Consider the following 14,722-nt stretch of genomic DNA (forward strand, 5'->3'; position numbering starts at 1 on the left):
TAGTCAATATGTCAGCTCTAAACAAGTAAAGATAATTAATGCTAAATAGTTTTTGGCAATCCCCTTTGTAACACATCCCAAGCGTTAAATATGGGATGGTTACCTCGGTACATGGTTATCTTTTTTACTCTGCATGAACTGTCAAACTTAAAAGGCACAAGGATTTCTAATGAAAACGTGGAGTAATATCTTCCATGTGGCATATGGACTAGAACAATATTTTTATAATTAAATCTAGGAAAAAACCCCGTTAGACTGAGAAGGCTAGACTCTTCTTTACAATATTATGTGCCTTGCCTTAAGGTGTGGGTTTTTGACTGCAGAATGATAAACCTAATCTTTTGTTTCCCCATTTTATACACTTCTGTGACATTGGAAACTGTATTTTTTCTATACTATTTTCCATTCTACACAGGAAAAGTGATCTTTCCAATGAGATGGTATTTTTGGTTAGTGTTTGTTTTTTAAGTTTTTATTTTCAATAGTTAAAACAAATAGAATGTATAGAAAAATGTATTAAATGCTGGACTTCAGCTATCTTCAGACTAGCTGTCTCTAGAAAAAAAGTTTTCAATTGGTTTACTAACTCAGAAATTGGGCAATAAAGCGCCTAAATTCCTTTGCTAAAATGGTTTTGGCATAAGAGAAAAACCTTGTTATATAGAAGGCCCTTTATGTTTTGCCTAAACAATAGGTTTGGAATTGCCAAGAAACTGCCAAAATTATGCAGACGTCAAGTAGGTTAGTATTTTCAAAATGACACAGAAGAACGGAGTCCAGTTAAAGAAGCCTTTTACAGAAAGGATGTTTTGCTCTGAAATTTATGTATGAGTTTTCTAACTTCAAAAACAGAGTGTGCCTAAGATAACAAGCCTGCTATTAATGAAGGCCTGTGTTTCAGCAATATTGTAACTGCTTTGTATATTTATTCTATTACAGGCCCAAAATTACGTGGTCCTGGAGGGGCTCCAGCCCAACAGCAACTACAATGTAGAGCTGCAGGCAGTAACACGTTGGGGTCAGATACGCCTAAAAAGTGCTAAGGTTTCTCTCCATTTTAGCACGACTCAGGACATCAGGAATAACAGTGAGTAATCATACTCAAAACACCTGAATGTTTTCTCTCTCCTTTATCTGGAACTTGAATGTTTTATATAATGAGTTCTTAAATTTTAAAATATCATTTTCTTAAAGCGGGCTGTTCCATAGCACAGTGATCATCTCCTGGTCAAGTTGAGTAACCTTCTCATGTTAAATTTCTTATTTAAAAAGTAGTGAAAGTTTTTGCCTAATCCTTTGATTTAGATTCTACTCACCTAAAATAAACAGTTGCAAAGAAAATGGAAGCCTTTGCATAACTGTAGTGTTCATATTTTTTAGAGTCAGTATAGGTAAAAATACTGTTTCTAAATGGATGATATAAATTTTGTGTGTCTTAACTGGACAGTATTAACCTGCAGTGTTTTTTAAAATCCTGTCTATTTTCAGTAGACCAATAATTCAGATTCTTGGAACACAAAAACTTGTGTCTGCTATGAATTGATGTATAAAATGTTGACTCTTCTTTTAGGGAATCTAAAACATTCCATGTCTGGCAACCATGCATTCTCAAAATGTAGTACACATAGGACCCACATTCAAATTAAAATCTCAAGATGTTTAGATATTAGGTTATATATTGTTAAGGTCTTTAGAACCTCACATGCTAAGTAATATAATTACAAACTGTATCTGAATCTGGCAGAAAACCACGGTTCTTAGCCTTGTTTAAATGCTATTTATACAATTATAGTACAATACTGAATTACTGCCCCAATTGCTGATGGGTTTCTGATTAACTAATACAGCAGAGTTCTGAAATAAGATGTTAAAGAGTATGATTTTAATTATTCTGCCATGACTTCATTTCATTTTCTATTCATTTACATTCTTTCTTTAAAGTACTCTCACAGTTTAAATTTGTAGCCATTTTCATAAGAGAACTGTAATTACTTTCAACCTCACTAATCAACTGCTATTGTTGCCATATTCCGTTTGGGTATACATAAAATATTGTAATGTGGTTGTTAGCTATAACAGACCTTCTTGTCTGTGGTTGCTTCACGTATTAATGTACCAATAAGAAAAAATAAGCTGAAGTATCCTTCTTTTTCCCATATTAAGCTAATATTTGCTACTTGTTTGGGCCATCTTGAGAGACAGCAGATAGTCAAGTTTTCATCTCTTCCATACACAGAGTCTTTGCTTCAAATCCATACCAGAATATCAGCTTGAATCTCCAAAGCCTGTATATTAGGCAAGTTAAATCCTCAGTGAAGCCCAGTGTAAGTGAATATAAGAGTTCTGCTTTTTCCTTATTGGACCTCCTGGATTGTAGCTGTGCTTTTTTTCATCCTCTAGAAAAGTAGCCTAGTTTGCAGGACTGTGCATGATATCAAAATCTTCTTACAGTTACCACATCAATTTCTTCTTCCTTTTCCATATGTAGACAGGGTATGCAATAGAGGAAAAAATAACTGTGGGAACTGGGTGCTTAATTCCATACACTGAGCCACTGAGCTCCACTAGAAGCATACCATTGGTGCTTATGAGACTTCAAATTTTGCTGATGCTTTTCCTAAGAATTTTTTGTGGGATTTGCTACTTCTTTTCTTCTCTTTTTTCTCCCTGCAAAGTTCACTAGATAAATAAGCAAAAATTTTTTTCCTGCACCCTCCCCCTACCCAATCTCCTGCTCTTTTGATAAAGTTTCTGTGAAGTTCTGGCTCTCAGTGCTAAACTTTAAGGTATTTAGTTTTCAGTCCAGTCATCTTGACTGTCATGTCACAACGACATCATAGCTTCATGGAAGATTCCAACTCACAGCTGAGTTTAAGTTAAATTAATCCTGATGTTGAGGTTTTGTCTGCCTGAGGTTGGTCTGTGTCCTGCTAAGTGGGAGAAAATTCTATGTGCCATTATATACAACTAGCCAAAGAGAAAATAGGCAAGCTTTTTAGGTTCTTAGTCTCATTTTATTATTAGTAGAGCTTTATAAATGTTTCCGTCTTGGGAGCAGGGATAATTAATCAATTGACCTTTGTCATACTTTATTGGTACTCCTGACATGAGGTGAGACCATCATAATCTTTAAACATGATAGTAAATAAAAACTTCAAAAAGTTGAATTACTCAACTTTTACACTGAAGCTGAGTAATTGAGATGTGAGCATGTCATTTTTTTGTACTGTTCCATACTTACTGTGAGGAATCCTTCCACAGGTAGGGCTGTGTTAGCTCTCCATGGCCTCACTAATGTTCTGACTTTCTTGGTCTGTATCACCCCTGGGTTTATGTTGAGAGAAGAAGATCTTTGTTTCAGTTTTCTCTCTTCAAAACATTTTTCAGAATCTGATGCAGGTCACATCTGAGTTACTACTTATAAATCCTCTACCAAATGGAGTTAATTTATACCTCACCTGTGACTTGGCAGCTTTATCATTTTCTGTCTGCTGCGGTGGCAGCTTTTTCCTGTTGTTGTCACAATTAGATTTAAACTTATGTCTAATTAGTACAGACTTTCTAATACCTTGTGCTGTTTTTTGCTTTACTGGGGGGGGCTTTTTGTACTAAAAGGTTCATTAATTGTTGTATTGTATTTTAAACTAGAATAAAACTATATTGAGAACAATATCTTTTTAATCTCGTATACTTCAAGAATTTTAACTGTTCAAATTATGAACATCCATTTATTTCATGACCAGTATTTTATTTTTAACTGCAAATCAGTACCAGCTAAAACATATATTTTTTTAGAGTATTTCAGTAATACATTTATAGAAAATCTGAGCATCCCTTCCCATAAAGCAGTGAGGTAAAGGAGTCTTGACATTCTTTGAACCTAAACCACTGATGTCACACATTTTAATTGATGGAGCACTCTGCTAAGAGGTGTATTTAAGCCTTTTAGGATATTTTTTTAAATGGCTAGATTATATTTTACATAGAAAAGCAAGTAAAAACTACTTCTAGAGGAGATGCAAATTTATCTTCCATATCTTACTCAGGTACAGAGACAGTCCTGTTTGACGTACTTTCGAGAATACTTAGAAGCAGATGGAAAAATATTAAAAAGAAATTAAAAAATCACCTGAAATATTATCTAGGACATGACATTCAAGGCTTATCTTTATTTTGGGACTTCCATGGCCATTGGGAAGTAATTCCAGAAGCAACATGCCAATTTTGCTGAAGTCCCACTGTCAGATGCTCTGCTCTGTGTGGAATTAAGCTCTGGTTTTTAGGTGTCTGGTCCTATTGTCAGAGTAGTGATAGCCCATACCCCTCGGAAGTAATTTAGTCCTACACACCTCTGTGAGCTTTGACCTCAGCCCTCTGGCATTACATTTCCCCACATTCAGAAATACATTGCCTCACTATATTTATGTGCTTCACTTCTGGGAAATGTAGCAAGATTCTTGCTTGATCTTTATATAGAAGTATTCCAAATTGGTGTCCTGGTTTTTGTGGAAGTGGAGCAGACAGAGAATAGCAAAGCAGAGATTTAATAAAATTAAAATACTTTTAATTGAGGAATACCTAATTGTTTTTAGTTTGTACTCCTCTCAATAACTTTTTCATTTCCATAAAGGTAGTAGCAACATTATGGTTACCTTTAGAAAGAATTTCATGAAGTTTGGTAGTAATTTAAAACAAACAAAATGAAAAATTGTATCAGATTCAGCAAAGGGCTGAGAAAGTAAAATTTGGCCAGAAAGCAAGTAAGTTTCAATTGAAGCTGCATATAAGGCAAAATATTCAAGTTTATATGTTTCTTGTGACAATTATTGAAACCTGAATCTTGCCCTCTTTCTCTCAAGTATATTTAGTTTTAATTTAGGTGTAATATTTTATTAAATTCAGCTTTTTTTTTCTTTTTTTTTTTAATAATCTGATCCTCCTAATTGGATCAGATACATTTGCAAGTGTGCAATGAAAAGTGCAGATTGAATTAATGCTTCTTTCTTTTCAACTGAGAATATCTGTAAGTCCTGTCAACCCTGCTAAATGTTGATAAATTTTTACCAAACAAAATGCTTGATGAAGGACATCCAATTGCAGTTGCTTGTTGGTAGCAAGGCACACAGCCCCAGGAGAATTGCTGAAAGAAAATTCTGCTCTTGCAGTGTTTTCCTAAGCATTCACCATTCACTGTTGGGAACAGGAAAGTGGACAGGACAGATCTCTAATCTGACCACAGTGTTCTTATACAGCATACCAGAGGACTGTATTTACTTGGATGTAGTAACCATGTGTGGCACTGTGTGGGTTACATTCAATGCTGTCCTTGGATTTTGTGCATATTCAATCACTGCGTGAATATAAAGACTGAGAAGTATTACAGAGAACTGCTGGTAGATACTGTGCCTGTTTAAAAAATCTTTTGTGTTAACATTTCTTGTTCATGGGGAAATAAATAGAGTCCATTTCCTTATTACTCTTCAGAAAATTTAGAGCATTTCCCTGTAAAAACATACTTGTCTTTTTGGTCACTTTCTAAATTTGACTGAATTTCAAACGAGTCATTTTTCAACCCCTGTGGACAGTTAATTCTGTATTTCATTTAGGTAAGAAATGGAAATAAGATCATTTGGAATAAAGATACTATTATTTTCTGAATTTCAGCAAATTTGGCATAGTCATTATACAGCACTGTAGTTGACTAAATAGTTTCCCGATTATTCTGTGTATTGCAGAGGAAAGGACATCTGCTGGGAAACCACAGAAAGGAATGGTAGATCCTTACCCAACCTTTCAAAGAAGGAAAACCACTCGTTTTCTTAAAATTGGAACTCCCTTCTATCAGGACAATCAACTTCAGGTCAAAGTCTACTGGAAGAAGACAGGTTTGTCAAATTTTGCTGTACTATTTTCTTTAAGGAGGACTCATAATCCATCTCAGAGCTGTAAAATATTAACATTATATTATAAGTAATTAATTGTTGAATCCTACACCCATCCTTCATCCCTTCATATTCACATTAGAGGGAAACATTGGGTCTCCTCTTTCTGTTAGGTCTGTGTATATGTCTTACAGAAGGAAATTACATGAATCAGCTGCCCAAAAATTATAGTCAGTCATGTTGGGACTCTGAATCTTCACAGAGCTGAGACAATTTTTATTTTGGTAGAAATTACCTCTGTAAAGTTTTAAATAGCAGAATTTGGCGTTACCCACAAGAGTTTTGAGGGACATATGAATGGTTGGCTTTATGCCAAACTTCATCAATCACCTTGATTTAGAGCAGAATGAATGGTTGGTCACAACCAGAAAACATCTTGAAGTTAGTTTTCTTCTAGGCTGCATCCTTCTGGTTTTCAGAAAAATCTTAACAACAATTTTCTGGTTTAGTCCTTTAGCCAAAAGGAAAATGACATAAATTTAAAGTGTCTATTAATATTCAGAAATCAATGAAGGGATTTTCCTTTCTTGTCCTCCAAGAGCATATAGCTTGCTCCAGTTTGGCTATAACAGGTTAATATGCTGTTATTTCAAACTGTGCTTATGCTGTTCATTTTTTAACTTGGAGAAATCTACATGTGTATCAATACCACTAAACTGAATTAATTCAATTTCTGTGCCTGAAATAAAGGGCTGTGAAGTGGATAGTCATGTTTTCTTCTTGAATTTTTCAAAGAATTTCAGAAATATTTAAATGCTTTTGGGTTTAGATGTGTGTGGCAGCACCCTGAATGAGGACAGGCTATATAAATGTTCAGTTATGCTGTGCAACATAGGAATATGTCACACTGGATATTGTGGATTTTGAGAGGTATCCTTTGCTTCTCATCCTTTGCCTGCCTTTTTGGATGGTTACCTTCCAGGTCTTGCTATGCCAATTACTTTCAAATCCATCTTTATTCCTCCCTAAAACCTGCAAGCTTTGGTTCAGCTGAGTACATGCACATTTTGAATATTTGTCCCTGTCTTGGCTATGCTAGTTTGCTTTCCCCATCATACTTCATCTTAGGGTTGCTTCATGGAAAGCTGGAACAATTTAAAGTTTAAATAAAGGTTGATGAAATTTTCATCGGGAATATTCAGTTTACCAAAAAATGTGGTTTTTGTTATCCAAAGTGAGATTTATATATTCTGAGCTTTGTCAGGACTGATCACCTTAAATTTTAGCCTCTTCAAGTGAGATGTCAACTCATTGTCCAAGCTCCTTTTATTGTTAGAAAAGAAAAACAGGTGACTTATGAAGCAATTCATCCCCCACAGCAGCAGAATTGCTCTCTGGAGATGCCTCCCTTTTTTACTGAGAACAGAGGGGAGCCTAGATAGCTCATTTGTAGAAAGCTTAGAGATGCCTAACGACTCTCTGTGAGCTGAGGTTCTTTCTTGGCAGTCTGTGCTGAAAAAAGTGAGGGACAGGATTCAAAGATGAGGAGACAATGATGTCTCCCACAGGCATGAGACAAGGTTGTGCAACTCACAGTCTGCAGGCAAGATACTCAGCCCAGTGGAGCAATCAATCCTGCTGCAGCTGTTTTCCTGCCAGCCTGCTGCCAGAAGAAAGATGATGTGTCCTGTGACCAAAATGCCAGCACCCCTACTGGCATTCACCTTGTGAATAGTTTGCCAAAGTTAGTTATACTTAATGGAGGGAAAATCCTTAGCAGAACACAATATTCTTGTTCCAACACAGATACTGTGAATTAGTTGTCCACTATATATAATGGTGTTATAAGACAGCTATTGAACTTAGAGGCATTGTACCATAGAAACCTAAGTGTTTCCATCTAAATCTGGAGCTGAATCTCACTGTCTGCTACATACCTGGAAATGTCTATAAAAAGAAATAGGGTAGTCAGCATTGTTATAGAACTCCTAGTTTGGAAGTAAGAGGATTTCAAAGTGATATAATTTCCAGAATTGGAGAATGTCAAAGACAGCTGTGTCACAGACCTGTCAAAAATGACATGGATGTACATGCTGTCACCTTGTGCCAGGGGTGTAATAGCTGAGTTGCTGACTGTACAGCTGACTCATCTTGTGTGGAGCTGTGTGCATTCAGTTAGATATGAGGACATCCAGAAACCCATTCTGGCCCTGGCTGGGGCAAGTTCTGTGAGGCCCACTGAGGTGTTTAGGTACCTGCCCTGGCCATGAAGTGGAAGATTCCTTCCTCTTTCTTGCAGAACAAGAACAAGCAGTGATAGCAAAGGTGTGTGAAGGGGGCAGAATATGGCAGTTCATCACACTTACCTTCTTTTTTTTCTTATTTGAAAAGAAGACATCAGTATTCTGATTGACAGCACATGCAGTAACACAGCAGGAACCATTGCCATTTTAGTGTGGAACTAAAATATAGCCAATTACCTGCTCCTGAGAAACCAGCAGCTTCTATAAGCTCTTGCAAGAGTTTGGAGATTATGTAGTGCATGGATGAGGTACTGTAAATTTGCTAGTAGCAATTTACTGCAGAGCAGGTCTGTGTGACTGTGCAAGGAACACAGCAGGAAAATCACATTGTCTTCATGAAAAACAGCAGTTACTGAGACAGCTGTGCTGGGAGCTGTACCCACACATCTTTCACCTTTATGAACCGTACTAGATAGTGTTTAGGGAGCTGTAGGAGGTAGTAGAGTGCAGCAACTATAATAGGAAATACTGAGAGACCTTACTAGAGCCTGCTTAGTGGCATGACATATATATTTATTGCAGGTAGACAATCAGAGTTCAAATATTTCCTGACCAAAAATTTGACCTATTTGTCTCCTACATGGTAGGTGAATGCAGAAGTCCCTGTTGATTGTGCTAATATTCTCATTTTTGTGTAGTTTGCTAATAAATATCAGCACTTTTTTGGTGGAGAAACACAGCCATTCTGTAGTCCTAAATTAGAATGTATAATTTGAAACCAGAAAAATTAAGAGGCCAGCATGAAACCATGTGAAATAAGTAGGTTGATAAGCATAAGGATTACCATGATAAAAAGAATATTCAAGAAATAAACATGTCAAGCTTAAACATACTGGACATTTGTAAATTGGTCAAATTTCACATGGTTGTTTAATAGTCTTGGCTTTGTCTGGCATAGTTTTCAAGTATTTTTGGACTTTCTGTGTTAGACTTCATGGCATGAACAAGAGATGGTTGCAGAGATGATGAAATGTTATTTAGATTTTGGATGAGCTTTTTTTAGATGAATATTTATCACAGAAGTTATCACAAAATCACAGAATTGCTTGGTTAGGATGGGATCTCTGGAGATGATCTAGTCCAACCTCCCTGCTAAGGCAGGTTCACTTGGAGTAGATTGCACAGGATCATGTCCATACAGGTTAGAGTGTTCTGTCACTCTCAAAATAAAGGACTTTTTCCTCATTTAGATGAACTTTCTCAGTTTCAGTTTCTGCACATTGTCCTTTGTCCTGTCACTGGGCACAGCTGAGAAGACTGGCCCCATCTTCCTAATACTCATCCTTAAAATACTTGTAAGCATTGATCAGATCTCCTCTCAGTCTCTACAGGCTGAGCAGGCCCAGCTAACTCAGCCTTTCCTCATGAGAGGCTCCATCCCCTTAATCATCTTTGTTCCTCTCCACTGGACCAGCTCCAGGAGCTCCATGTCTCTCTTGTCCTGAGAAGCTCAGAACTCCCCACAGCACTCCAGATGTGCCCCAGCAGGGCTGAGCAGAGGGGCAGGATCACCTCCCTGCTGGCAATGCTCTTCATAATGGCCCCCAGGATCCCACTGGCCTTCTTGGCCACCAGGGCACACTGCTGGCTCATGGACATGTGGCCGTCCACCACCATCACCCCCAGGTTCTTCTCCACAGAGCTGCTTTACAGCAGATCAGCCCCCGGCCTGTGCTGGTGCCGAGGGTTGTTCCTCCCTAGGTGTAGGACCCTGCCTTTGCCTTTGCTGAAATTTACTGAGCTTTGTTCCACCCTATGGTTGCCTTTGTTTTGCTGAAATAGTTTCTTTTAGCTGTAATGAAAAGTTTTAATAGCTGCTAAAACAGCAATCTTTCTCTTAGTAAGAACAGAGTTATTACTTTTCTATATTAACAACTGCTCAGAATTTTTATTGTAATCCCAATTCAGTGGTCATGCCATTCTGTGCAGACCAGAGATTTTTAAATTTTTTTTCTAAACTAAGATGGCTCTCTAAAAGAGTTTTTTACTGTGTCCCAACACTGTAGCCTCCCAGCATACCACAGATCACAGAAAGAGAGGAAAAGACCTGTGTTGATTGCTTATATCATTAAAAGAAACACAAACATGCTCCTTAGGTTGTTTTAGATTATTTATTTCTTTTCATTGATCCCATTTTAGCTGAGAAACTATTTTGCTTTTGAATTTGAATCATTTTACTTAGTCTAAAGAGCTAAATGTAGGTCAGAATCATAGAAGAATTTAAATGCGCAGGGAGGGACTTCTGGAGGTCAGCTGGTCCAACCATCTGCTCAAAGTCAAACTAACTGAGGTTAGATCAAATTATTCAGTTCTGTCTGTAAGGCCCTGTAACAGATACTGACACTGTTTTTTCAAAGAATTTATCCTCTAGCGATACCAGCCTGCAGAGGCCATCTAAGTTTATTGCAGTGTGCCTTAGGATTTACAGAAGGTATGGTGGTGTATCTTGACTATTCAAAGGTAGTTCTTCCATGACTGAAGATCTATTCCTCAGTGAACTTTGCCCCTAGGAAGGCAGTGCAAAGAACACAGTGATGACATCAGGGCCGAAGCTCTCCATTTTTATATCATCCTTCTGAATAGAATTCATCAGACCTCTGTTCTGTGCAACAGCTGCACCAGAGGGGGTATTGCAAACTATTACCAAACTTACTTTGTTATAGAGCAAAGGAGTGACTGCATATCAGTACTCAGAAACTCAGCGTTTGACTGAAAGTCTGAGTAAAGGGATGGATTTCCATATATATGCATCATAATGTGCCACAATTTGGTAAGCAGGGAAGACTTATCTGGGCCTGTTCTTCAAGTGTCATTTCTTAAGTCCCATTAACTTTAGCAAGCATAAGGCATGAATGGAATCTAGAATCTGGACTTTACATTAAAATAAAGCTCTTTCTGAAATAATCTTTCAGTTTGCATACTTGGGTATGATGGCAGTAATCACTTCAGGATGTATGCTAGCAAAAATTCCTCCACACTTCAAGCAGTACAAGGTACTTAGCAAATGCACATGATGTTGCCAGACAGTCAACCAAAAGCATGTTGCATATGAATACAATAGCTTCTTTCTGAAGGAAAAAAATGCCTTTTCCTTGCTGTCTTTCATTTATGCCTGGGATTAGAGGAACTGTACGTTCCTGAAACAGCATGAATCCCCCTCTTGTAAATGAAAAGTAGAATGTGTTCCATGGCCAGATATTTTGGCCATCTTGATGTGTGAAATTAGAAATTGTCAAGTAGTGAAATTAAACAAATCTCTTCTAACTCCTTGGTGCTGAGGTCACAGAGTACCATCCATTACCAAAAATGAAACCCCTCTTTAAAGCGATTAGATACGTAGGATGATTAAGAACCTCAGTATTTTGTGCAGTAATCAAGATTGAAAGTGTGAAAATAAAAATATGCTTAAGTTTTCTCTGCTTTTCTGTGGCTGGGCAACTAGAGAGGTAAGTGTTGGACTTAGCTGAAAAGCCTCCAAGTTGTTGCAAATCTGTGTATGAAAATAAAATTTTGCCCACAGAGAGAAGGAAAAAAAATCCCACCTTTTATGAACTCTCTGCATCAATTCTTATCATTTGCTGCAATAATGGTAATGCACTAAAGTACCAGAATGTAATTTCTTTCCAAAGCACTTGTCACAACAATATTTTCTAAGTCGTTACTCTGCCTTCACTACCATTTTTTCAGTGCTTGTTATTTGAGTATAATACAATTCTCCTTGCTTAGGTAAAGCTTTAGTTTCCTTTTCTTTGAATTAAGTCTATGTGCATTTACTTCACCCTGTTTAAATTAAACATTTTAAGTACTTCTATATATTTAAAATAAATATATCTGCCTCTTGGTTTTTCTTAAAAAAGACAAATATTTAAAATACATTAAAACTTGGCTTCAGGCTTCTTTCTTTGTGTTTCTCTAAATGCTAAAGCAGAAGAAAAAAAGAATATTTAAGGCAGGGAAAGGCAGAGAATCCTCCATTGTCTGATAAATCAACCAAACAAGAATAATGAATTAAATTACAGAGAAGAATAAAATGCAGGGCATGGCAAAGCAAATAGAGAGCTAACACAAATGCTTTTAAACCTAGATCTTAGGAAAACAAAATTAACTTTCACTTAGTTCAGAGACATAAATGAAGTGACTCTGTGTGCCGATTCTTTGTTTGTAATAAGGTAGTTCATATGGCAGGTTTTTAAATGAAAGCTTTCCCATTGATAACACATATGAAATGGCCCTTTCTCTTGGAAGTAGAGCATTAAATGTAAAGAAATTCTTCATTGGCAGTTGAAGTTTCCAGCTCTTGCTGTAAAGAATTCTTTAAAGTAATTTTTGCTGTATTATAATAATTATATAATAATTATATTTATATATTGTTATATATAATAATATATAATGCATTATATATAATTATATGTAATGTAATATATAATTATATATTCTATTATTAATTAGATTATATATTAAATTATATATAATATCTAGATAAAATTATATAATAATATATAATGCATTATAATAATTACAGCAATAAAAATTGCTGTAAAGAAACTTGCTGTAAAGAATGCTGAAGCATTATTTAGTTTGGTACTAGCTGTTGCACTGGGCAGATTAGTTTTTGAGCAGCTGGCCATATTCTAATTATTAATATTCAAGCAGTAAAATACTTGTACTTTAAGATATCACTGTGGTCCAGATGGTTCTTTCAACACAATGACCTGACTGTTAATTATAGTGAAGTATACACCAATATATTGCCCTCAGACTTCCAGGAGAATACAGGGACTTCGTCTCAGCTGTGGTTGTGTGAGTATGCATAATGTGAATTAGTACTTAGGGATTTAATTAGTAAAGCTGGCTCTAGGCACAGGACTTTTCAACTTGATCACCTCTTCAGAAATGCACTTAGATATAAGTAGATATTAGAGAATTTGCTTTTCCATATGTGCTACTCCTGAGTCAGATACCTGTATCTTATGGGCATTTGTGCCTGGGAGGATGGGTGAGCTTTCATTATCATGGGAAATTATTCTGGAGTTAAAAGAGTATCCTGTCAGAAGTATCTGTGTGGTTCCTACACCTCCCTAAATTCGTCTTTCTCCTTATTTTGCCTTAATGTAGTTTCAGGAAAAAATTTCTCTGCCTTTTTAAAAAGAATGTAAAGGGGAGCATCTGACCATCTCCAATTTTGCTTTATTTACTTTATGAAGTGCCTGTAACACTGGTTTCTGTCCAAATGTGAAATGCTTACAATACTTAAAATGTTACTGGTGGGAGTCATGAAAAACATCAACCACAAATAATAGAATTTGGTAGAGCAGATGGTTTTCAAATCCTCAAATAGTCTGCAATTGATTAGAGGGGCCAGTTATAAAGTTTTAAAATGGTATTTGCAATGGTGGCAACCTCAGTGGCATCTCCCCTTCAAATGGGACAATATTGGAAAGTGTGTTTACTGCATTTCTTCATGATTTCACAGGCAGAACAGAAAACCATTACTTGTTGCTTTGCACTTGCTTCCAAACCTCCATACCTTTCTGGGTAGGTGGTTAAAACTCCTGGTATGAGAGATTTAGAGGCAAGTTTGTCCAACTGCTAGTCTCAGGAATGTAATTGGAATTGATTCAAAGTCTGCCAGGAAATCAAATAATCACAAGTCAAATCAGAACTACCCACTGTGTTCCCAGAGCACAGACAGCACAGAACACTGATTTTACTTATTAGGCACCCATTGATGTTTGCTGAAGGCTGTACTGGACTGGTTTGTACATTTGTACACCTTTGTACATTTAAACCAATTATTGTTGAATTTTAAAATTTATGTAGTGTGGGCAGTGCACAAGTCCTCAGTAGGACCTGAATCATACTCCAGAACACCTTTAGTCATTGTGTAGGTGTTTTTAATTTGACTTAATTTATGCATTTAAAAGAAGTCTTCTGTTTATTCTTAAATTTAGTAACTGTTAGAAATGTAATTTATTTGATTTATTTTGAACTTACATTAAAATTTTAAATAGAAATGTAATTGCAAATTACCTGGACAATTATGATTTCAATCCAAAGATAGACCATCATTAGATGGAATGCAGTCAGACTGCAGATACATATTAAATATTCCATTGCAAAATCATTTATCAAGACTTAATCCACTTGAAGGTACTGAAAAAATTAACCAGCCAACTAATAAATAAACTCTTTCCTGATTTTTAATTCTTCAGGAAAAAGTACATTTTCAAAATCAGCATCTTCATCTACCTTCAGCATGTCTATGTCTGACTAGTACAATTTTCTGGATTTCTAATTACTTCCTGAGTATTACCGCAACATATAAAGTTAATTATTTTAACAACAAACACAGTACTTTACATATGTATGCATACATATATAGTATCTTTAAACGTGTCAATGGCAATGTCTGATGTGAGGCAGGCTCAATAACTGAGGGGTAAAATGGCAAGCTTTTCACCATTCAGGTATGGAATCACAGAATATTCTGAGTTGGAAGGGAGCCAGAAGGATCACTGAGTCCAACTCCTGAGTGAA

General features: G+C 36.3%; 1 protein-coding gene across 1 annotated transcript in view; it reads left to right on the plus strand.

Annotated features, from left to right (window-relative positions):
- ANOS1 (anosmin 1) overlaps positions 1 to 14,722 on the plus strand; it is a 129,063-nt gene that overhangs the window by 93,103 nt on the left and 21,238 nt on the right. Inside the window, exons 8-9 of the mRNA XM_015642630.2 lie at positions 940 to 1,087; positions 5,736 to 5,885. Of these exons, the coding sequence (XP_015498116.1) occupies positions 940 to 1,087; positions 5,736 to 5,885 (298 nt within the window). The remainder of the gene's footprint in view (positions 1 to 939; positions 1,088 to 5,735; positions 5,886 to 14,722) is intronic.

The sequence above is a fragment of the Parus major genome, chromosome 1 (assembly GCF_001522545.3).
Source record: "Parus major isolate Abel chromosome 1, Parus_major1.1, whole genome shotgun sequence".
NCBI classification, from domain to species: domain Eukaryota; kingdom Metazoa; phylum Chordata; class Aves; order Passeriformes; family Paridae; genus Parus; species Parus major.